This window comes from Lactuca virosa, chromosome 9, assembly GCF_052849685.1.
Source record: "Lactuca virosa cultivar CGN04683 chromosome 9, Lactuca_virosa_CGN04683_v6, whole genome shotgun sequence".
Classification (NCBI taxonomy): domain Eukaryota; kingdom Viridiplantae; phylum Streptophyta; class Magnoliopsida; order Asterales; family Asteraceae; genus Lactuca; species Lactuca virosa.
The window spans coordinates 290,243,255-290,269,732 of NC_136434.1; the positions used below are offsets into that span (position 1 = coordinate 290,243,255).

At 37.1% G+C, this 26,478-nt stretch overlaps 1 protein-coding gene across 1 annotated transcript; it reads left to right on the top strand.

The window, feature by feature from the left end:
- Positions 1 to 4,707: 4,707 nt before the first annotated feature.
- LOC145140633 (uncharacterized) lies at positions 4,708 to 5,729 on the top strand. The gene is made up of 2 exons (XM_079074059.1): positions 4,708 to 5,344; positions 5,713 to 5,729. The coding sequence occupies exons 1-2, from the start codon at positions 4,708 to 4,710 to the stop codon at positions 5,727 to 5,729; spliced, it is 654 nt and encodes a 217-aa protein (XP_078930185.1).
- Positions 5,730 to 26,478: the final 20,749 nt, after the last annotated feature.

The following is a 26,478-nucleotide window of genomic DNA, read 5'->3' on the forward strand; positions in this document are numbered from 1 at the left end:
GGGGGGGGGTGGGTAAAGTGTAACACAAGAAATTGGTGTTAATATCTAAATGTTTTCAATATTTATTAATTGTTTCCATTATTAAAATTATATATTTATAAATCTAAATTATATAATTAGTGTTCAACAGGCTTAGAATTGATAATTTGACTTCATTTCTTGTTCCTTGTTTGGTTGTGGGCTTGGGGTAGAATTATTTATTCGACTGTCTATTTAATCATAATTATATAAATATTATACTTATATAAGTATAAAATGATTTAAAACTTGTTAAACAAAAATATAATTTTTGCAAACTGTTTTAGTACCATTTGGACATAATCATTGAATTTCACGAAACAACCGTATCATAGATTTTTACACTTTAAACTTGCCGAATTATTAACAATACAAAAGTTTTCGTTTCAGTAAAACACAAACATATAAAGTATAATAGGTATATTTTATGGAACTTAAATGTTGCTTTTCAAAGTTCATATTACAATATGGAAAACGAACATATAAACTATGATAAATATAGTTTATGAGATATACTTACAGTTTATCTATTACAAAGTAACTTTTCATTATTCTACACGTAACCGTCAATATAGCATTTGTGAGACTTACTTCACGTACTTATCTAAGTACCAATCAAGTCTTGATATTATAACCAGAGTCTCCTGGAGGGAGAGCGTGACACTTGTGTATAGATCTGTATGGGACTGACAATCCCGCACCTAAGCTGCTTGCAACAGCTAGGCCAGCATGCCTGAGGTGACAAATGTCGTACCGATTTTGACGCCTGAAGAACATCGTGTTTAGGCCATCTTAGGACATCAAGCATGGTTATAATAACTCACAATTTGGTATTGAAGAATACAATTAGTGTAAGATTAAGTAAACATTTTCACATAGTTTTATTAAATAATAAAACTATAATTTAGTATCTTACAAGTACAGTTGGTAAATCCAGACATTTACAAGTTCATAGTTTTCATACAAGTACAAATATAGAATACTATTCTAGTACAGAGAAAACATACTTTTCATGGTTTTATGTGAATTTAAAACTACATTATACTATTTCAGAGTACAATAACATTTACACTTTTTAAGTACAATACATTACAACAGAAAATATAGGATTTTCTGGGAAAACGTACTTACATTTTCAAGGAACAAACTACATATTTCAATTACAAACATGCTTATGAACTCACCAACTTAATTGTTGACATTCTTTTCAAAACTATTTGTATTCTCAGGAAATCAGTAAACAGGTACATCCACGGGTTTTTGAGAAGACGGAGCACTATAGACTCATGTCTTTTAACTTTTGATATACATTTTTGGTGTCAAGCATACAATTATTTGAACACATATGTAAAAACTTATACTTTATCAATACATGGTTGTTGTACTTTGATTACTATTATGCAATTGTTGTGATACTGTACATGACGTCCTCCGCCCCCGAACGTTTCCGCCGTTCCGGTTTAGGGGTGTGGCACTAAGGGACTGCCCTCTACATGACCTTAACGTGCAAAAATAAGTGTCTATTTTTTATGATGGGCTAAACATGACTACGAGACAACTCCTTGACTCTCAAGGACCCATGACAAAGAGGGACCCGTCTACAATAAAAGCGTTGATTAAAGAATTCGCAAAAAATTCACACGAATACCACAACCCTTTAGAAGATGTTATAAGAGGCAAAGGGAGTTTAGAGGAAGGAAACGAGAGTTTAGCGGCGGTGTTGGAAAAACTCAATAACATGGACCGACGTATCACCAAAATGGGTCAATACATTCATTTTGTTCAAGTAGGGTGTGATAATTGTAACGAGCCTCATTTGACCAAGGATTGTGATTTTGATGAGAATGGAAACCACAAGGACTAATCATACTATTCAAGTGGTGATAGACATAATGAGGATTGGAGGAAACCCAAGAAGGAGTGGCTGCCATACGATGAGTATAAGAAGGAAAAAGAAGAGAAGTATAAGCAACAAGGTTGGGGTTTTTATCAAAAAGAGAAACCAACTCCCGAAAAGAAAAAACAACTCTAAAGAAATGCTTGTCCGATTTGTTGTCGCATCTGAAAAACGACATGATGATACTCATGTCATCCTTCAGAATCAACAAGCATCGATTCGTAACATCAAGCAACGAATCAAGCAACTCTCGAGGAAATTCAACGAATGTCTTCCGGGAACACTTCCAAGCAACACATAACTGAACCCGAAAGCTTACGTCAAGGCCACAAAAACTAGAAGTGGTAAGATTATCAACCCTTTAATTCCTTTGGTTGATGATAGTTCATCTAGTGTGCCGCAGCAGCAGGAAGAAAACAACAGAGAAAACGATACTATCCAATAGCCATGGCATGGTGACAAACCTGCCACGACATGGCCATCTGCTGAAAGAATAAAGAACCTCCGGTCAAAGCATATTAGCCACCTCTATCGTATCCAAGTCGGGCCAAGCAAGACAAGCAGGAAGAGGTTTACGGGAAGTTTCTGGAACACATAAAAGCCCTTCAAATCAATATCCCATTTATAGAATGTTGGATTATGTTTCTAAGCCATAACTATAATTGGTGTAAACTTCAACTGATAGTAGCACAGTCCTTTTGGGCTGCCCTCAAACCTATCAATTGGACAGGATGATTTTTGGAGAAAGAGGTTGATTTATTATTTGATTAATAAATTGAAATAAATAAATACTAATATATTATGAGAATAATTTTTAATTTGAAATAGTAATAATTAATTAATAATTAATCAGAAACTAATTGGAATTAATTTTGGGATTAATGAAATTAATTAAAAGTACATGGGTTAAAGTGTAATTGTTCAATAGTTGAACAAGAGGCACCCTACAATCTTCCTAGAGGCCTGGACGGTTTTAGGATGCCTTTAGGGTTCTAGAATTATCCTTGGAGGATAATTAGGAAGCTAGATAATTACCAATTTAAGATAATATTATTATATTGGTTTTGGGCGTATCTAGGGTTTCCAAGTTTCACTATATAAGGAACCTAACCCTAACCAATTTCGACCACTCATACCTTTAGAGAGCTAGGCTGAAATTATTCCTCCCCCCTCCTCTCTCCATAATCTCCATCATGCTTGCGTTGGGTGTGAACCATTAGATTCACGACGCTTGTGGTGCTTGCTTCCAAAAGATCAACAAGATGATTTCTAGTTGTTTACTATAACAACTAAAAGGTATGTAACCCTAAACATTCTCTTTAGTCATTTTCAAATATTACCTAGGTTTTCTAAGGTTCATATTTTCATCTTCATAGTTATAGGTTCAATAGTGAAAACATAGATCTTCTTTTAGGTTGCATGCACACTTAAGAGTTTTAAATTTGTTTTGTTATGCCCAAAACCCATGAGTGGTATCAGAGCGTTAGGGTTGTTTTCAATTGAATTTTCTTTAATTGTTGAATTTAATCAAATTAGGGTTTATAGCAATTACACCCTATAAGGCAACAAATTTCAAAATTGGATTAGGGTTTCTTGCCCCCTAAGTTTCGAAATTAGGGTTAGGATTTTGAAACCCTAACCCTCCTCCCCAAGAAATTCGAAATTTTGGTAAGGGTTTGAAACCCTTACCTTTCTCCCCAATCTATTTTTGAAAATTGATAGGTAGTTAGGGATTTTTAAATTTTGGTAATTTTCATTTTACTTGCCTAAAAAAAAGGGATATTTAAAATTGGATAAATGATATACCTATTTTTCAAAAATTTAGGGGTATAAGGATTAGGATTAAATTAATTGATTAATTTAATTGAATAACCCTTATTTGATTTAATATAATTAATTAGATGTTGATTAATAGATAATTATTAAATCATTTGGTTTATTTTTAAATTTAAATTAATTATTTAATTTTCAAAATTTAAATATAAACCTAGTATTTTGAAAAAGTTTCAAAATACACCTTATACTACATGTAAAATTAAAAGTTTAATAATTACTATATGTATAAGACTAAGTCAGTCGAACTGCTAAAACGCCTCATCCACGAAGCTAGTCTATAAAGGGGGTATAAGGAAACTTCCTATAAAATGGTAGTTGAATGGGTTTGATTGGACAATTAATTCTCAATAATAAGTATAATACTTTTAAAAGTAACTAAACATTTTTTTATTAAAATCCCAATCTTACTTACTTTAGAAAAATGTGAATTTGTATGCTAACCCATAAAATTGCACATTATACTTTATAGTAGTTAGTGGAGCATGTGTGGTTAATCGGCACACTAATAGTGACTATAAAGAGTAATAATGGGCATCTCGAAAAATATCATTGATTAATGGAGCGTGTGTCGTTAACCGACACATTAAAATGAGACGATAAAAGACATCGAGAGTGTCAAGCTAATTTGCATGATTATTCACATCTTGTTTGTGATCCTCAGTATCCCAGTCACAAATGGAAGAGCATAACCTGAGATTAAACATGTCATTAAATAGTTTCAATGCATCTCAAAAGATGTAGGAATTTCACTTAACTCAATTTCCTTCAAATTTCGTTTTCTATTGGTGGAATTGGTAAATCGTCATTTACCTACATTTATAAAATGTACAATTAGATTAGGGCATCCCTTTTCTAAGTTGTGAATTATATATTTTGATCCTAGCCTTAATATTTCATTTTTGGGTTGTTATATTAAGGATTATTCTTATCTCACTAAAACTACCTTCTTCTTACAGATGTCAACTTCAAATGATGCTTCTGGTTCCTCCTCCTCCTCCTATAACTTTTCGATGTTGAACATCCGCTCGAAGGTGACATTCGATGGCACCAACTATAATGAATGGATACACAAAATTAAGATGACCCTTCATTTCGAGGACAAGGAGTATGTCATTGAGAAAGAATTAAATGAAATTGATGAAGAGAAGGCCACTTCTGAAGAACTAGCCGCCTACAAGAAGCACTACAATGATGCGGAAAAAATTCCTTGCATCATGGTAGCCACCATGACTCTTGATTTGCAAAGATTCTATGAGGATTACTGGTCATACGAGATAAACAAGGACCTTATGGAAAATTATCATAATCAAGATCGTCAAGAAAAGTACGAGGTGGTAAAGTCCCTTATAGCAAGCAAAATGAAACAAGGAGAGTCTGTTAGCAGCCACGTGCAAAGGATGCAACGATACGTGGATCACCATGTTATGCTTAATGTGAATTTTGATGAGGGTTTGGCTATTGATATAGTTTTGACATCCTTACCAAGTTGTTATGATCAATTCATCTTGACCTATCATCTGAACAACAATGAGAGCACATTGGCTCAATTGCACAACCTCCTGGGAACAGCTAAAGAATGGATGGAGGGAAAGAGTATTGCCTCCACTCCTACTAGTGCTCCCGTTCTAGCCATTGTTCAAGGGAAGGGGAAGAAGAAGAAAGGTCCTCCAAAGCAAAACTGGAAGGGAAGGTCTCAAGTTGGGTCGTCAAGTAATGGACCCAAAGGTAAATCTAGTTCTGATGCTTCTCCTGTCTCTGATCCTAAAGAGGCCACTTGCTTTTACTGCAACGACAAAGGGCATTGGAAATGAAGCTGCCCAAAGTATCTGTAAGACATTAAATATGGCAAGGTGAATCCGACTTCTGCAGGTATATACACTATCTTATCTAATAACTCATCATCTTCTCATTCATGGGTCTTTGATACAAGATGTGGATTTCGCATTTGTTTTAATTTGCAGGGGCTAAGAAGAAGTGAGGAGGTGGAGCACGGTAGAATGAACTTGATCATGGAGAATATGCGATCTTCACCTGTCACCAAGATTTGAGTTTATAGTCTAGTGCTTAGTAATGGTGTTGATTTAGATTTGATAAATTGTTGCTACTCGTCCGAAATGACACGAAAAATTATTTCTTTTTGTGCATTGTTTAGACAAGGTTTTAGATATTCTTTTAATGATGATAATGGTTCTATTTCTGCTTATAAAAATGGTGTTTTTTATTTTGAAGCTTTACCATGTGATGGTGTGTATGACACTGTGATGTGTGTAGACAATTTAGGCAATAGTGTATTTCAAATTGATTCGCCTAATGGTATAGAGAAAGCATGATTGTGGCATTGTCGTCTTGGACACATTAACAAGAAATGCATGGCCCAGCTCCAAAAGGATGGAGTGTTGGAATCATTTGATCTAAGGTCGGATGATGCATGCGAATCATGTCTTTTGGGTAAGATGACAAAATCACCTTTCACTGGATCTTGTGAAAGAGGTAAAGTTTTGTTAGACCTCATACACACATATGTGTGTGGGCCCTTCAGATCATTCACAAGGGATGCTAATCGATTCTATGTGACATTCACTGATGATTATATCATATATGGTTATATCTACTTAATCAAGCATAAATCAAAAACCTTTGAAAAATTCAAAGATTTTAAACAAGAAGTCAAGAATCAATTGGGTAGGAAGATAAAGATGCTCCGATCAGATAGAGGCGGAGATTATCTTAGTATCGAGTTCTACGACTACCTCAAGGAATGTGGAATAATTTCACAACTGACACCGTCTAGGACATCACAACTTAATGGTGTGGTTGAGAGGCGTAATCGAACCTTGTTAGACATGGTTTGTTCCATGGTGAGTCAAGCTTCTCTTCCAATTTCGTTCTGGGGGTATGCCTTAGAGACTGTCGCCTTGCCAAAACACCTCACGAGATGTGGACATGGAAGGTTCCCTCGTTAGCACATATCAAGGTTTGGGTTTGTGAAGCGTTCGTTAGACACGAGACTCACTTCAAGCTTGAACCTCGAAGTGAGAGATGTATTTTCATTGGCTACCCAGAAAAGTCCTTTGGATATTTCTTCTACAGACCTAGTGAGAATGTGGTCTTTGTAGCACGAATAGGAGTTTTTCGTGATAGAGAGCTCATATGCAAAGAGGACAGTGGGAGTACCATTGATCTTGAAGAGATTCAAGAGTGAACCGATGAAGGAACCTATGAAGATGCTAGGGTTTAACCAGATGAAGAGATTCCAGTTGAACTAGTTAACGATTCATTACCTCTTACGCATTCCAGTAGAGTTAGAATGTCACCTGAGTTTTGTTGTTTCCATATTACTACAAATGGTGATACGTTTATCAATTATAGTACACTGGTAAATGTGGATGAACCTGCTAACTACAAGGAAGTAATGGCAGACCCTGAGGCAGCCAAATGGGAAGAGGCAATGGATAGCGAGATCAAGTCCATGTATGATAACCAAGTTTGGAATTTGGTTGATAATGTACCAGGTCATAATACAGTTGGGTGCAAATGGATCTTCAAGAAGAAGATCGATATGGATGGAAAAGTACACACTGTCAAGGCTCGGATGGTTGTGAAGGGCTTTACTCAAACCCCATGGATTGACTATGATTTGGTTGAAGAACTTCATCAGAGATCTTGGAGTTGTGCCAACCATCAAGGTGTTGGATTAGGTGTCTAAGCCCAAAACTATAATTGTTATATACTTGAATTGATAGTAGCACAGTCCTTCTAGGTTGCCTTCATATTAGCAACTAGACATGATAACCTATTGAGGAAGAGGAAGAATTTATTATTTGATTAATAAATTGAAATGAATGATTTATTAATGTATTATGGAAATAATATATTAATTATAAATCATATTATTTAATTAATAGTTAATCAGGAATTAATTAGAATTAATTTTGGGATTAATTGAATTAATTAAAAGTGTTGGGGTTGTTTGGCAATTTATTGATAGTTGAGGAAAGAAGCTTTAGAACCCTCCTAAAGAGGTTTGGACGAAATCTTCAAGGAAAGCCCTAGAATTTTTGTCCAGAGGGCTTATGGATTGAAGGTTTAGGGTTTGCTTGGTCCTTAAGCAAATCAATTAGGGTTTCCTACTTTTAACCCTAGCTTATATAAAGACTCATACCCTTGTCAATTTTCGGCCACTAGAAACCCTAGAGAGTTATAGCTAAAAATTGAAGCTTCCTCCTCCCTCTCATATCTCATCCTCTTGCTAAGTGTGTTTGTGATTCATTAGAGGTGTTACACTTGTGACACTTGCTCTCAAGCTTCAAGATCTTCAAGTTTATTGGATTGTTATTACTACATAACAATCAAAGGTATGTATTATAACCCTTATTAAGTGATTTTTGATATTACCTATAGATCTAGGGTTTACATATTGTTGTTCATATTGTATGTTCAGTTAGAGAAGACATATATCTTATTAGGGTTTCATGCACACATAGGATTGTATGTTATGTTGAAAATCCATCAGTGGTATCAAAGCTTAGGTTTAGTTTTCTATTGAATTGATACTAATATGAAGTTGAACAACTAAAAGTTTATCAGAATTTGTTTTCTGTTCCGCCACCACGACGTGATGTCTGCGATTTTTGCCTTCCCACGACGTGGTAAGCTGTCTGATGCAAAAATTTCGGTTTTTGATATGTTTTAAAATTGATTGGGATAATTACTTTTTACAATATTGATTAATTGTATGAATCTGAATATTTTAAATTGTAATGTGATATCCTTATCTAAAATTGATAATTGGTTATATTTTTAATTTAATTAATTGTATAATAATTTTGAAATTTTAAAATATGACCTTAGTATTTTTGAAAAGCTTAAAAATACACCCTTATATATGTAACATTAGAAGTCTAATATTACTATATATATATATATATATATATATATATATATATATATATATATATACATATATATATATATATATATATATATATATATATATATATATATATATATATATATATATATATATATATATATATATATAAGACAAGTCAGTCGAACCGCTAGTACGCCTCATTCACGAAGCTGATCTATAAGGGGAGTTTAAGGAAGTGGCCAATAAAATGACTGCCATTGGGTATCCACTCTTACCCACCGCTCTCTTGATTGGTGGATGGTCGTTAGCCGAACGGGTTTGATAGAACATTTAATTCTCATTAATAAGTATAATGAAATTAATAAAGTAACTAAATGCTTTTCAGAAATTCCCAATCTTAGTTACTATAGGAAAAATGTGAAATTGATGCTATTCCATGAAATTGCACATTGCACTTTATATTAGTCTTTAGTGGAGCGTGTGAGGGTAACCAGTACACTAATATGGACTAATAAAGGGTGGCAATGGGTATCTCGTAAATTATCATTGATTAATGGAGCGTTTGTGGCTAACCGACAAATTAATTAGATGATAAATGACATCGAGAGTACCAAGCTAATTTGCATGGTTATTCACATCTTGTTTGTGATCCTCGGTATCCTAGTCACAAAAGCACGAGCATAATGAAGATTAAACATGTCATTGAATAGTTCAATGAATCTCAAAAGATCTTGGAATTTCATTTAAAACCTAATTCGTTTAAAATTTCTTTTTAATGGTGAAATTGGAAAATCGTCATTTACCTACCTTCATATTTATTTCACAAATAGATTACGGCATCCCTTTTCTATGCTGTGAAAATATCTAGTTGTATCATAGCATTAATATTTCATTGGGGTGTTATATTGAGGAATCCTCCTATCTAACTAAAACTTGTCCTTCTTCTTTTTCAGATGTCAACTCACAATGATGCTTCTGGTTCCTCCTCCAACAACTTCTCACTCTTGAACATCTGCTCGAGGGTTACCTTTGATGGCACCAATTACAATGATTGGATGCAAAACATCAAGATGGCTCTATGTTTCGAGGACAAAGATTATGTGCTCGAAAAGCAACTCCTCGAGATTGATGAAACAAAAGCTACTCCTAAAGAACAAGCTGAGTATAAGAGAGACTACAATGATGCTACCAAAGTGGCATGCATCATGGTGGCTACTATGACTCCTGAGTTGCAAAGGTTCTATGCGGATTACTGGCCATACGAGATGAACAAGGACTTGGTGGAAAAGTACCACCAACGAGCTCGTCAGGAAAAGTATGAAGTAGTAAAGTCCCTCACCACCAGCAAAATGAAAGATGGAGAGTCCGTCAGTATCCACTTGCAAAGAATGAAAAGATATGTGGAATGTCTGGTGAAGTTCAATGTCAACTTTGCTGAGGAATTGGCTATTGATATAGTCTTGCACTCATTGCCTAGTTGTTATGATCAGTTTATCATGACTTATCATTTGAACAACCAAGAGACCACATTGGCTCAACCACAGAACCTACTGCGAACTGCTGAAAGTGGAATGAAGGGAAAAGGTGTTGCCTCCACTCCTACTGCTACTACTCCTGTCTTGGCCATTGGGAAAGGAAAAGGGAAGAAGAGGAAAGGTCCTCCTAAACAAAATTGTAAGGGAAAGTCCCAAGCCGTGTCGTCAACTAATGGATCCAACAGAAAGACCAATTTTGATGCTCCCCCTGCCTCTGATCCTAAGGAGGCTACTTGCTTCTATTGCCATGCGAAAGGGTATTGGAAACGAAGTTGCCCCAAATACTTGCAAGACCTAAAGGATGGCAAGGTGAAGCCAGCCTCGGCAGTTATTTACACTGTCTTATCTAAAAACTCATCATATTCTCATTCTTGGGTCCTTGATACAAGATGTGGTTTTCACATTTGTTCTGATTTGCAAGGGCTAAGAAAAAGTGAGGATGTGGAAAATGGGAGAATGAATCTGCTCATGGGCAATAGGATATTGTCACCTATTACCAAGATTGGAGTTTATAGCTTCGAGCTTAGTAGTGGTTTATGTTTAGATTTGAATAATTGTTGCTACTCATCAGAGATGACAAGAAACATCATTTCATTTTATGGTTTACATAGACAAGGTTTTAGATATTCTTTTAATAATGAGAATGGATCTATTTCTTCTTTCAAAAATGGTGTATTTTATTTTGAAGCTTTACCTTGTGATGGCGTGTATGAAACTGTGATGGTTTTAGACAATTTTGGTAATAGTGTTTTGCAAATTATTTCGCCTAATGGTTTAGACAAAGCATGCTTGTGGCATTGTCGTCTTGGACATGTCAACAAGAAACGCATTTCCCATGATGAGTGGAGATTTTCTTCCAATCTCTTTCTGGAGGTATGCCTTAGAGACTACCGCCCACACTCTTAATCTTGTCCCAACAAAGAAGCTTTCCAAAACACCACACGAGATGTGGATAGGGAAGGTTCACTTGTTGGCATATATCAAGGTTTGGGGTTGTAAAGCTTTCGTTAGACGAGAGACTCATGAAAATCTTGAACCTCGAAGTGAGAGATGTATTTTCATCGGCTACCCACAGAATTCCTTTGGATATTTGTTCTACAGACCTAGTGAGAACGTGGTCTTCGTAGCACGAAGGGGAGTCTTTTGCGAGAGAGAGCTCATATCCAAAGAGGACAGTGGGAGTACAATTAATCTTGAAGAAATTCAAGATCATATGATGAAGGAACATATAATAATAGCGGTCAACCTGAGGAAGAAATTCCAATTGAACCAATTGACGAGTCGTTACCTCTTAGGCATTCCAGTAGAGTTAGAATTGCAACCTGAGTTTTATGGCTTCCATATAACTACAGATGGTGATACGTTTATCAATGATGGTACACTGGTAAATTTGGATGAACCTTCTAACTATAAGGAAGCTATGGCGGGCCCTCAGTCTGCCAAATGGAAAGAGGCAATGGATAGCGAGATCAAGTCCATGTATGACAACCAAGTTTGGAATTTCGTTGACAATGTACCAGGTCATAAGACAGTTGGGTTCAAATGGATCTTCAAGAAGAAGACCAACATGGATGGAAATGTACACACCTTTAAGGATCGACTGGTGGCGAAGGGCTTTACTCAAACCCCAGGGGTTGACTATGATGAGACCTTCTCACCAGTAGCTAAGATTAAATCTATTAGGGTAATGTTAGATATAGTTGCATTTCATGACTATGAAATTTGGCAGATGGATGTCAAAACCACTTTCCTTAATGGAAAGTTGGCTGAGGATGTTTACATGAATCATCCAGAGGGTTTTGTGGATGCTAAGTACCCCCAATAGAGTGTGTAAGCTTAGAAAATCAATCTATGGATTGAAACAAACTTCTCGTAGATGGAATCTTTGCTTTGACGAGAAAGTTAAAGAGTTTGGCTTCTCTAGAAGTAAGGATGAATCTTGTGTATATGTCAAAGCTAGTGGGAGTATAGTGACCTTCCTGGTATTGTATGTGATGGGTTTTGAGCATTCTAACACTCCTATGGTGTGCATGCAACCCTAGAAACCTTGGATCTATGTTTTCTCTATTATACATGCAAATATTCATTTTCCAAGGTTTCGTCCTAACTAGCATGTGATAGGGGGTACATGTAATATAAAAACTAGTAGAAAGACATACCTTTCTTGTTGCTTGGATTCCTTAAGACCTTGTGAGCCTAGCACCACAAATGTGATGCCTCAAATGCTTCACACAACACCACAACTCTTGGAATAACTTGAGAGAAGTATACTTGTGCAAAAATTCGGCTAGCCCTCACCCTTATGTCTTAGTTGCCGATTTTGCTCCATATGAGGCTCTTTATATAGTGTGCCACATGTAGGGTAACACCATGTAAACCCTAATGTGCATGGATTTTTATTTCCTCCATGATCCATGGGTTTTAACCTCCATGGAGCATCCATGGAGCACTTAATGAGACTTAGCCCAATCTAGTGAATCATGGATCATAAGCCCACTATATAAGAATGAATGATTTACATAATCAATCCCTATATATTTAATTACTCTCTTTTGATCACAAAATTAATTCCAAATTAATTCTTGATCAATACTAATTAAATAATATGATTTCATATTAATATATTAGAACTTATAATATATTAACAAATCATAAGTGTCCTTTTCTCATTTTGTCTATCTAATTGTTGCGATGCCATGCAACCCAAATAGACCATGCCAAGCCGGGTCAAGTACATACCAAAAATAGTTATAGACTTAGACAGCTTATCCAACAGTATGTTGATGAGATACTTCTTATAGGAAACGACAATCCAACTTTGCAAGATGTTAAGTCTTGGTTGGGAAATTGTTTCGCTATGAAGGATCTAGGAGAGGCTGCCTATATTCTAGGGATAAGGAATTTGAGAAATAGGAGTAAAAGACTAATTGGACTTAGTCAAAGTACATATTTGGATAAAGTGTTAAAACGTTTTAGCATGGAGAATTCCAAGAAAGGAGAGTTGCCTATCTAGAGCAATACCAAACTAAGTAAGACTCAGAGTCGGAGTACAGATGCAGAGATAGCAGAAATGAGTCGAGTTCCATATGCTTCTGCCGTTGGATCGATCATGTATGCTATGGCATGTACTCGCCCTGATGTGGCTTTTTCTTTGAGCATGGTTAGTCGATATAAGGGAAACCCAGGTAGAGCTCATTTGATAGCAGTCAAGAACATTCTTAAGTATCTGTGAAGAACTAAGGATTGGGTCCCTGTTCTTGCTGGCAGTGATGACTTAAGAGTTACTGGGTATAGCGACGCCAACTTTCAGACATACAGAGACAACTTTCGTTCTCAGTCTGGCTGGATGTTTACCCTTAATGGAGGAGTCGTAACTTGGAAAAGTTCCAAACAGGAAATAGTGGTTGATTCAGCCTGTGAATCAGAATACATTGCAGCAAGCGAAGCATCGAAGGAGGCTCTATGGTTGAAGAACTTCATCGGAGATCTTGGGGTTATGCCAGAAATAACGGAGCCTATGGAGATTTTCTGTGATAATGAAGGAGCAGTTTCCTTAACTAAGGAACCAAGATATCATGGCAGATGTAGACATATCGAAAGAAAATATCACTTTATTAGACATAGAGTAGAAGAAGGACACCTCATCGTGAAGAGGGTATCTTCTGAAGATAATCCTGCAGATCCCCTCACAAAGGGTCTGGGTAGGGTTTAGCACGTTCAGCATGCAAGGAGTACTTTTCTGAAGGATAATATTAGTTTTAGTAATTAGATAGATATTCAGAAACTTGTAATTGACATTTGATGAATAAATAATAGAGATTTATTTATGAATATTGTTTACTATCTTTTTGTTGGAGCATGAACGTGCTCTACAATGTTGAGTGTTTATTAGGCTAAAATATTCCCTTGTATGAAAAGCATATTCCCTCCACTAGTATATAAAGTGGAGGTGATGGTCATTTGTTTATTAAGAGTGCACTATGTAGACTTTGTAGATTAGAGAGAGTGTGGTGGGATCTCTCCCACCATGGGAGAGTTATCTCTCCCAACCATGAATGTTCTTGTAATATTTTGTATCTCTCTATCTATTCACTACAGTTTTACTCACATACTATGTTCTTCATGTTCATACACGATTATCTTCTTGGTAATATCTTCCGCACAGATCCAATCAAGAACTCAAACCTTGAGTGAATGCTTGAGATCAATGTCTGCTTAATAATGAATGTTCAAGTCTAGACTGGAAAGACCAGTCAAGTCTTAGATAATCAATTCAACAAATGATCAAGACATTAATAAGAACAACTAAATAGTGATCAAGGTAAAGTCAATAAATGAGGAACAAGAAGAATGTTTTAAATGAGATAAGAGTAAATTCCAAAAGTGAGAGAAGGATCCGTTGTTGACTTGTATTGAATGCTCCTATATAAAGGAGAGAATGTTACAGCGAATTAACCCAACTGTTTACATAGGACCGGACAAAAGATACAAGTCTGACATTCTGATTGTCCTAAATCAACTTTAGACTAAGTCCTATGAAACGTTACATCAAAATACAAGACAAAATTAATAAATGCATAAGAGACAAAATAACTTCATTCCGGACAAGTAATGTTCCGGAGATGAAAGTTTGGTTCCGGATCAGCGTGCATTCCGGACTTCAGGATTAGCTCCGGAATGCGTTCCTCTTCAAAATACTTTACTCCTTTTCTTCAGCTCCGGACAGGTTCCGGATCACATCTTCCTTCGGAACCAACAGCCTTCGGAATATGTACTTAGGATTGCTAGAGGTTCACTTTCAGGTTCCAACAATCTCCCCCTAAGTAAACTTAGCAATCCATCGAGCTTAGTTCATTTCTTCCTTGATGAAGGTGTATGCTCGGAACAACCATTCTCGCACTGCAATGTACCAAGTCAGTTAACTTACAAACTTTGCCTTAACCTGTTCCGGAGCATCAGACTTGGACGCCCGGGATATGAACTTCTGCAGAGCTTTGGTAGGAACCAGGTGTTTGTCAAGGACTCGGAAGAAGTCCTTCTTGTTTGTTCTTCTGGTGGTGTAGACAAACCCTAGAACTGGTTCTTCGATTGGACCATCTGCAAGAATTTCAGCTTCCGGAAGAACAAAGTCTATTTTGGCAACAAATTGTTCGGTTCCGTAGAGGTGAGCGAGTTCGTAATCACAGCGGCAGAACTCAGCAACATAGTCCTTGAGAAAGCTGAGAGTTGCGTGATAGGCACCCATACTGATGTCATCCTTTTGATTTTCTCTGAAGTACGCAGCAAGAGTAAGGATGTCGTTCGGATTCATAGAAGGAAAATTCGCATCAGTAACAGTCTTTGGAGTTGGTTTGTTCCGGAGAAGATGGAAACGGAACAGAGGACAGTTCAGCTCAAATTTTACCAAGATTTTTCTTCCGAAGCCATGAACCTTAGTGATCCTCTTTCTTGTCCATACATCCTTGAAAGGTTGAGCATTCTTGTCGTAAAAGGTTTTGAGCCTTTCACGTTCTGTCCGGATGATCATTTCCGGATCATGGGTTGGGTGGAGCGGAGCAAACTTCGTGTAGAATTTGCTAAAAGGAGAGAGAGGAAGATCCAGTTGATCAGCATCATTTAAGGGAAGTTCATAAAAGAGAGCTGGGATGATTTCCTTGGCTTGAAGGATGCCTTCTCGACACAGAGGAGAAATGTCACGCATCAGATCAGAATGATCTTTTAAGGCTTGAATCCGGATGCTGTCCTCTAGTGCCTTTTGAAGTTCTTCCTCAGACCATCCAAATTTTTGTTTGAGGGGAGGTCCGGAGTGAAAGGCTTGTGGTTCGAAAGTCATCGGTTTCTTCCCTTTGTCTCTCTGAAGAGCATCAATAACCATCTTCATGCTCTCGTCAATGACGAATTCCGGAGTAGGAGTTGGAAGTGGTTCTTCCGGAATTTCATCTGGAGTACGGAGAGGAGAGCCTTGATCAATTCGGGCTATTTTTGGTTCCGGAATGGGAGCAGGAGGTATCATGGAGGGAGTGGCTCGGAAGGCTTGAGCGGTAAGGAAGGATTTTGCCTTAGCCATTTTAACGGCCATTTCAAAAGCATCCGGAAGAGAGGATGGTCATGAGACGGCGGACCAGATCCTCTTCTGTTCTTCTGATAATACTTTCGGAGCAGTCAGCTTTGGGGCTTGAAGGCCAAAAATCCCTTTGGGAGCTTCATCCGGAATGTAAATATCATAGTCTTCATCTCCTTCATTTCCTTCAGTAATACCCAGGACTCCGGAGACAAATTGGACATCTTCTTCGGAATCGAGGTCCTCATCCCGGAGTGAGAATTCCGAGGTTGGCTTCCATCTCCTGCTTGGGCCTTCTCCCCCTCTTGCATCGGTGACCCTGGAAACCGGTGCAAGCGACAAGTCCTCCTTGATATCATCAAGTTTGGAGAACACCTTCTGAAGACCGGTGGAGAGTTGAAGAGTCAGGGTGTCATAGGCTTCAGAAGTGGGAGCTTGTTCGGATAGATACTTGAAGGTGCTGCTAAGGATTTCAATCATCTCATCAAACTTCCTGTTCGGAACATCAACAATGTTCCAAGTTGAGCGCATGAGTTTGATGAGGACTTGTTGGATGATCAGATTCATCTCATCCTTCTTCCGGATCTCCTTTTCCAATCGTTGAATTTGTTTCTCATGACGAACATGGGTCTGCTTGATTAGATCGTTGGTAGCAGACACAAGATCGTCATGAACCTTGAGCATGGAAGAGATGGTGTTGAGGTAGTTGTCGACAAGAGCATCGTATTTGGAATCAATCTGCTCAACAATGTGTTTCAGCCGGATGGAAATCAGCTGGTCAAGTTGAGCTTCTCTCTCTGCTATGGTTGGCCCAGACTGGTGGGAGAGAGACTGAAGGATGGCATCAAGTTTTGAATCAAGTCCGGAGACTTTTTGATCCAGTTTCGAATTCAGCTCTGTTACAAAAGTCTCTACAGATGACACTTTGGCCATAGTGTCAGAGACATTGGTGCGGATCTCAGTAGGGCGAATGGGTCAACATGATCACCAGCGGAGGATTCAGAATCGGAATCTGAGTGTTGCGGATGAGGCTGGTGAGCATCCGAATTGGAGGAGGGACCCGGTTTGTTAGCATCATCGTCTTCTTGAAGTTGTGAGTTGGAGCCGTCGTCCGGAGTGGAAGTAGAGGAGGTTCCGAAGTCAAAGGCAGACTTGGATACGGATGCTTTGGACTGATAATGAATGGATGTCATGAGATGAGCATCCGGAACTGTTGTTGCTTCTTCCTCCAACATAACCTCTTCGGAAATCAACCATTTTAGATCCTTTTCTTTTTTTTCACTTAGGAACCCAACCATTCCTCATCAAAAAAAAAAATCGGACTCACCCTTTCATTCCGAACTCATAATTTCCGGAATCAAAAAAAAAAAAAAATTCGGACCTTAACCTCTTTACCTTTTTCATTCCTGACCCTATTTTCTCACTCCGGAATTTCCACTCCTAACCTTTTTTCACTCCTAACCACTTTTCACTCCTAAATTTTTTTTACTCCTAACCTTTTCCACTCCTTACCGACTCTCCACTCCTTACCTTTTTCAGCTTAACTCATTTTCCTAAGTGAATCCATTTTCATTATGGATCCACTCCTAACCCATTTCTTTTCAAGTTTTTTTTATAACCAGTTTATTTTTTTTAAAACCAATTAATTTTATTTAACACCCATTATTTTTTATGCCAATTATTTTTATTTTATACCAATTATTATTATTAAAACCATTTTTTTTAAACCAATTTTTTTTTAAAACCAATTTTAGCCCCATGGTTCAAGGCTTCATTCTTCTTGCTGATTATGAGTGACGACACAGTTGGTTCAGAGATTATTATTTTGGTGTCTCACTTCTACCGAGCTAATCGCATTTTTACTCCATTCAGACTATTTATATATGGTCTCGGACCATCATTTGGGAGTTCGGGTTTGCATTTCGGTTTTCGGCATTACTTCGGCTCAGCATTATGATTTTTCAGCAGCGGGTTTATCATATATATTCTACAGTGTTTGTTCAGTTCGGCAATACATCACCACGTCTACCCCTGACCGAAAAATAATATCCTCGTTTTTACGGGTAGATGCTCACATCAAGGGGGAGCGTGCGATGCTCCATCATATCCAACATATTTTCTTTCCCGGTTTCATGATTATTTTTGATCTTTATTGCATGGTTGATCAAAAATAGAGGGAGAATCATGAGCATCCATTCTGGTTTATTGTTGGAGTTTTGACGTTAGAGACATTTGAAGACGAAGATTCATTTAGTAATGTGATGTGGCACTAATTTTTGGTCTTCACAGATCAAAATTTTGGCATCACTTGATGGTCTTTGGATTATGATTATTTATCTTCAGACTCTACACTTTGGGATGTCTCATTTGTGTTTGCATCTGGTTCAGATATTATGATTGCTCGAGTTTGGCTTTGCGATATTTTGAAGACGATGCTTATTTTAGCGATGCGGCGTGACACTTATTTTTGATCTTCCGATCAAATTTTTGGCATTGCTAGACCATGTCTTTGGATTCACATTATTTATCATTCGGACTTTATTTTTGGATGCTTCACATTTTCAGCAGGTTATTCTTCAGAGATTATTTGGTGCATTATCATTCGATTTCGGAATATTGAAGACGTTGTGTGATTCGAGATTTTGCTCTTCGGTTCTACAGTCGAGGGGGAGACTGTGAACATGATTGGTTTTTGGGGACTGATCACATTCGAAGATTGGGATTTCATACTTTTATTCAGAGATTGGGGTTTCTCTGTTTGCTCTTTGATGCTAGAGATTTCATTGCCAGATTCTGAGATCACGACTGCTTCAGCACTTCCGAGACCGTTCAGCACCAGACCTACCGGACCTGCCTGTCGGATGTTCTGCCTTTTATCACTGCTTTACTATCACCATTTCCGAGCATTTAGGGGGAGATTGTTGGAGCATGAAAATGCTCTACAATGTTGAGTGTTTATTAGGCTGGAATATTCCCTTGTATGAAAAGCATATTCCCTCCACTAGTATATAAAGTGGAGGTGATGGTCATTGTTTTATTCAGAGTGCACTATGTAGACTTTGTAGATTAGAGAGAGTGTGGTGGGATCTCTCCCACCATGGGAGAGTTATCTCTCCCAACCATGAGTGTTCTTGTAATATTTTGTATCTCTCTATCTATTCACTACAGTTTTACTCACATATTATGTTCTTCATGTTCATACACGATTATCTTCTTGGTAATATCTTCCGCACAGATCCAATCGAGAAAATAGGAACCTACACTTTTGTTAATTGTTTGTTATTGGGTTTCATTTTGCATGTTTCACTTCCCGAATAATTGTATTGTTAAAACATCCATAGTCATTCATACTTTTGGAAGTAAGTAGTGAATTAAGGTTGTCATGAATTGGGTTGTAGATTGTCTAAGGGTTTAGACATAGCAATGGTTTGCTACAACATTCGTGAGTACTTGAAATAGGGATTTTAAGTATTGGATTAACCCACGCTTAGGTAACTACTTCATGGAATTAATCACGAGTAATTATGAGACGATAATATATTATAATTTTTAAATGGATATATATGAGTTGTTGTTTACAAATTAGTTGTGCATTAATAATACGTAAATGCATCAGTAACTTGATGTTATAAAACTTATTGTTTTGTGTGATTTGGTGAGTAAATAGTACAAGCATATGAGTCAAAGTTTATCTGTTCCTTTTGCCCTAACGGAAAAAGCGATATCTTGGGCCCCTTGATGATTTGGTGTTGACTTATGTGACGGGCCCGGTCATGACTAAATTGATATGTTTAATTGTAGTTCTTTGTCATTACAAATCGGAAATCGGGAAACAAAGTATTGGACAATGATATTGACTCAAGTCCATGACATTTTTCCACATGATATCTTACCGAACGGAGAATTATATGATCACTTGTCTTAGGACTCATATCTGATTAGGTCAGAGTTCGACAAAGGCTTTGAGAGCTATAATTTGCTAATCAATTTTTGAAGTTATATTGGCAACTATAGTTATTAGACTTATCCAAGTGGGATACTGTTGGATTAGGTGTCTAAGCTCATAACTATAACTTCTATATACTTGAATTGATAGTAGCACAGTCCTTTTGGGTTTCCTTCATACTAGCAACTAGACAGGATGAGCTATTGAGGAAGAGGAAGAATTTATTATTTGAGTAATAAATTGAAATGAATGATTTATTAATGTATTATGGAAATAATATATTAATTAGAAATCATATTATTTAATTAATAGTTAATCAGAAATTAATTGGAATTAATTTTGGGATTAATTGAATTAATTAAGTGCAGGGGTTATTTGGCAATTTATTGATAGTTGAGGAAAGAAGCTCTAGAACCATCCTAAAGAGGCTTGGACGAACTCTTCTTGGCAAGCCCTAGAATTTTCGTCCAAAGGGCTTATGGATGGAACGTTTAGGGTTTGCTTGGTCCTTAAGCAAAGCAATTAGGGTTTCCTACTTTTAACCCCAACTTTGGCTTTAAGTCACCTCACTATATAAAGACCCATACCCTTGTCCATTTTGGCCACTAGAAACTCTAGAGAGTTATAGCCAAAAATTGAAGCTTCCTCCTCTCTCTCATATCTCATCCTCTTACTAAGTGTGTTTATGACTCATTAGAGGTGTTACACTTGTGACACTTGCTCTTAAGCCTCAAGATCTTCAAGGTTATTGAATTGTTATTACTACATAACAATCAAAGCTATGTAGTATAACCCTTATTATGTGATTTTTGATTATTACCTATAGATCTAGGGCTTACATATTGTTGTTCATATTGTATGTTCAATTAGAGAATACATAGATCTTATTAGGGTTGCATGCATACATAGGATTGTATGTTATGTTAAAAGCCCATCACATGGAGCCAATGGAAATTTTCTGTGATAATGAAGGAGCGGTCGCCTTGACAAAGGAACCAATAGATCATGGAATATCAAGACATATCGACATAAAATACCATTTCATCAGACATAGGGTAGAAGAAGGTCACCTCGTAGTGAAGAGGGTATCATCTGAAGAGAATCTTGCAAATCCACTCATAAAGGATTTGAGAAGGGTTAAACACATTCAGCATGTTAGGAGCATTCGTCTGAGAGATGATATTAGTTTTAGTAGTTAGATAGTTAGTTTAAAACTTGTGACAAAGTAAATGTAATGGACATTTGGTGATTAAATAATAGAGAATTATTTTTGAGTTTGTTTACTACCTTTTTTCCGTTGTTTATTATTGTGTTTCATTTTGCATGTTTTACTTCCCAGATAATTCGAATATTCAAATTCCGCAGTCGTTCGTACTTTTGGAAGCAAGTAGTGAATTAAGACTGTCATGAATTAGATTGTAGATTGTCTAAAGAGTCTTAGACATATCAATGGTAATGCTGCAATGTTCATGAGTACTTTGAAATGGAGATTTAAGTACTGGATTAACCCACGCCCAGAGAATTACTTCATGGAATTTATCACGAGTAATTCTGAGACGATATTATCTTATAATCTTTAAAAGGAGATATATGAGTTGTTGTTTACAAGTCAGTTGTGCATTTATAATGCGTAAATGCATCAGTAACTTAATGTTATAAAACATATTATTATGCATGATTTGATGAGTAAATTGTGAAAGAATATTAGTCAAAGTTTATTCATTCCTTTTGCCTTAACAGGAAAAAGCGATATCTTTGGGCCCCTTGGTGATTTGGTGTTGACTTATAGTGTCGGGCCCGACCAGGACTAAATTGATGTGTTTGATTAGAAGTTCTGCCTCATTACAAATCATAAATCGGGAAACAAAGTATTAGACAATGAGATTGATTATGTTCCATGTCTCATATCCGAATGGTATCTTGCAGAACAGAGGATTATATGATCACTTATCTTAGGACACATAACTGACTGGGTCAGAGTTCGACAGCGGCTTTTGCAAGCTACAATTTGCTAATCAGTTCAGAAGTTATACTGGCAATTATAGTTACAGACTTATCCAAATGGGAGACTATTGGATTAGGTGCCTAAGCCCATAACTATAATTAGTGTAAACTTGAATTGATAGTAGCACAGTCCTTTTAGGACGCCCTCAAACGTAGCAGCTGGACATGATGATTTTTAGAGAGAGAGGTTGATTTTTTATTTGATTAATAAATAGAAATAAATAATTTATTAATATATTATGAGAATAATATTTTAATTAGAAATAGTAATATTTAATTAATAATTAATCAGAAATTAATTGGAATTAATTTTGGGATTAATGGAATTAATTAAAAGTGCATGAGTTAAAGTCTACTTATTCAATAGTTGAACAAGAGGCACTCTAGAACCTTCCTAGAGGCTTGTACGGTTTTAGGAGGCCTTTAGGGTTCTAGAATTATCTTTGGAGGATAATTAGGAAGCCAGATAATTACCAATTTAAGATAATCGTATTATATTGGTTTTGGGCTTATCTAGGGTTTCCAAGTTGCACTATATAAGGAACGTAACCCCTAGAAATTTCGGCCACTCATACCTTTAGAGAGCTAGGCTGAAATTATTCCATCCTCCCTCCTCTCTCCATAATCTCCTTCATGCTTATGTTGGGTGTGAACCATTAGAGGCACGACACTTGTGGTGCTTGCTTCCAAAAGATCAACAAGAGGATTTCCATTTGTTTACTATAACAACTAAAAGGTATGTAACCCTAAACATTCTCTTTAGTAATTTTAGAAAATTACCTAGGTTTTCTAGGGTTATTATTTTGATATTCATAGTTATAGGTTCAATAGTGAAAACATAGATCTTGTTTTAGGTTGCATGCACACTTAAGAGTTTTAAGTTTGTTTTGGTATGCCTAAAACCCATCATAGAATTCGTTGCATAAATGCCAAAGTATGCAAAGTTCTTGAAGGATCTTCTGACGAACCAAAAGAAAATGGAGGAGGCCTCTAGTGTGATCTTCAACAAGAATTGGTCAGCTGCAATGCTTAACAAGTTACCAAAGAAGATGGGAGACCCTGGGAGTTTGACACTTCCTTGTAAATTTGCGATTTTAGCCACAATTCATGCTCTTGCCGATTCGGGAGCTAGCATGAACCTAATTCCTTATTCGTTCTTCAAGAAGTTGAATCTCTTGGATCCAAGACCAGTCTGCATGGCCATTCATCTAGCCAACAAGACGATGAAATTCGTGAGAGGTATATGTGAAGATCTTTTGGTTAAAATTGACAAGTTTGTGTTTCTCGCAGATTTTATAGTACTTGACATGGAAGAGGACAATCAAATGCCTATTATTCTTAGGATACCATTTCTTAGAACCGCACGGGCATTGGCCGACATTAGAGAGTTAAAGCTGACCCTTCAGGTTGGAGAGGATGCCATAACATTTGGTGCTGATCGAGGCATGCAGTACTCGAAGATTTGTGATGAAACAGTCTTTTCGGTTGATACTTTTGATTCGTATATAGAAAAAGAAATGCAAGAATGGAGAGAGAACAACTCAGAGGTGTACATGACTCTAAAGGAGGATGATCTTGATGCCGAACATGACCTCGAAGAACTAGAGAAGCTGTTGGAAGAAAGCGAGTATGAAGAAAAGAAAAACCAAGATGAAGAAGCCCACGGCATGGCCAATCATATGCTATAGTGTGGGGAGCAGGGAACTCACGATCTGACGGTCAAAAACGCAGACTCAAAACATGGAAATCGGAAGCCCAGGTTGCGACCACTGAACAAAGCCAAAATTAGAATTCAAGCCCTTACCCTATCATTTGGAGTACGCTTTCCTAGAAGATAATGAACAGAAACCAGTAATCATTGCATCTGATTTGAAGCCTACAGAGAAGAAAAAGCTTAGTTGAGGTGTTGAAAAATTGAAAGAATACCATCGCATGGAAGATTACCGCCATCAAGGGAATAAGCCCCTCTTATTACTCACATAAGATGATCTTGGAGGAAGGTTCAAAGCCAGTGGTACAGCCACAATGAAGACTGAACCCGAACACGCATGAGGTGGTGAAAAAGGAGGTGATGAAATTGATGGATGGTGGGATAATTTACTCAATTTTGGATAACCAATGGGTGAGCCCAGTTCACGTGGTTCCAAATAAGGGATGAATGATGGTGGTGAAAAACGAAAAGAACGATCTCATTCCTACGATAACGGTAACCGATTGGCGAGTGTGCATTGATTATCTCAAGTTAAATGATGCCACTTGCAAAGACCATTTTCCTTTACCTTTATTGATCAAATGTTCGAACGTTTATCCGGTCACCTTTTCTATTGTTTCTTAGATGGCTTTTCAGGTTACTTTAAAATACCAATTAATCCAAGAGACCAAGAGAAGAACATATTCACATGTCCAAGCGCGGCCTTTGCTTATCGTCGGATTCCTTTTGGTTTATGTAACGCACCGACCACTTTTCAAATATAGACCGCTATCTTTCATGATATGGTGGAGAAGTTCAAGGAAGTCTTCATGGATGATTTTTCTATTTTTGGTCATTCATTCGATAATTGTTTATCTAACCTTGATTTGATGCTTGCTAGGTGCTAAGAGACCAACTTCGTCTTGAATTAGGAAAAATTTCATTTCATGATTAGAAAGGGAATAGTGCTAGGAAATAAGGTTTCCAAGGCGGGGATAGAGGTGGATCGAGTAAAGGTCGATACAATCTCGACTTTTCCGACTGCAACAAACGTGGAAGGCGTCCAGAGTCTTTTAGGTCATGCGGGATTTTACCGCCAGTTTATCAAAGATTTTTCAAAAATAACAAGACCCATGAATCAATTGCTTTTGAAAAATGCTAACTTTGATTTTTCTAATAATTGTTTGAAATCTTTTCAACTTCTTAAAGAAAATTTGACGACCACCCCGATCATGATCTCCCCAAATTGGAACCTTCCATTTGAGTTGATGTATGGTGCTAGCGATTATGCATTAGGAGCAGTTTTGGGACAGAGGGTTGAAAATTGTTTTCAACCAATCTACTATGCGAGCAAAACACTCAACCCAACCCAAGAAAACTACACCACTACAGAGAAGGGATTATTAGTCGTTGTCTATGATTATAATAAATTCCGTCCTTATTTAATCTTGTCTAAGCAATTGTTTTCACTGACCATTCTGCCTTGAAGTATTTGTTTAGCAAGCAGGATGCAAAACCAAGGTTGATACGAAGGGTGCTATTACTTCAAGAGTTTGATATCGAGATAAAAGACAAGAAGGGATTGGAGAATGTGGCGCCCTATCATCCCTCAAGATTAGAGAACCCGGAACTCGAGGATATGAAAGAAGAAGAGATTGACGATAACTTTCCGGACGAGTACTTAATGATGATGGCGGGAGAAGAGCCTTGGTTCATGGACATCGTAAACTACCTTACAAGTAATTTCCTTCCAAAAGATCTTTCATATCAGCAAAAGAAGTATCTATTTTCCGACCTTAAGTACTATTTTTGGGACGAGCCTTATCTATTCCGGAGTTGTGCTGATGAGATCATAAGAAGATGCGTGTTTGGGAAAGAGGCCAATGACATCTTGCAACATTGTCATACTAGGCCAACTGGAGGACATCATGGGGCCCAATACACGAAAAAGAAGGTTTTTGTTGCAGGATCCTTTTGGCCCACAATATGTAAGGATGCAACAACCTTCGTCAAAGAATGCAATTCATGTTAAAGATTGGGCAACACTCTTCACGCAATGAAGTGCCTCAAAATATCATTCAATTTTGTGAGGTATTTGATATTTGGGGAATCCACTTTATAGGACCGCTTCCAACCTCACAAAGTAACAAATATATCCTAGTAGTGGTCGACTACGTGTCGAAGTGGGTGGAAGTGAAATCTTTACCCACTAATGACGCACGTGTTGTCATTCAATTTCTTAAAAGGTTATTTTCTCTTTTTGGTATGCCTAGAGAATTAATTAGTTATCGAGGAATCCACTTTTTGCAATGAACAACTTGCAAAGGTGTTACAAATATATGGTGTACACCATACGTTCGCAACACCTTATCATCCTCAAACAAGTGGACAAACCGAAGTTATAAATCAGGCATTAAAAAGAATACTTGAAAGGTCGGTGGTTAATAATAAAAAGGAATGGTCTGAGAAACTTGATGATGCATTGTGGTCATTTTGAATCGCTTTTAAAACCCCAATTGGTACTACGACTTACATACCAAATTTTGGTAAAAATTGTCACATTCCGGTCGAAATCGAAAACAAGGCATTTGGGGCTATAAAGACTTGTAATTTTGAAT

Excerpts from the sequence above, each read along its gene's own strand:
- LOC145140633 (XM_079074059.1), top strand. The coding sequence starts at position 4,708 with ATGTCAACTTCAAATGATGCTTCTGGTTCCTCCTCCTCCTCCTATAAC.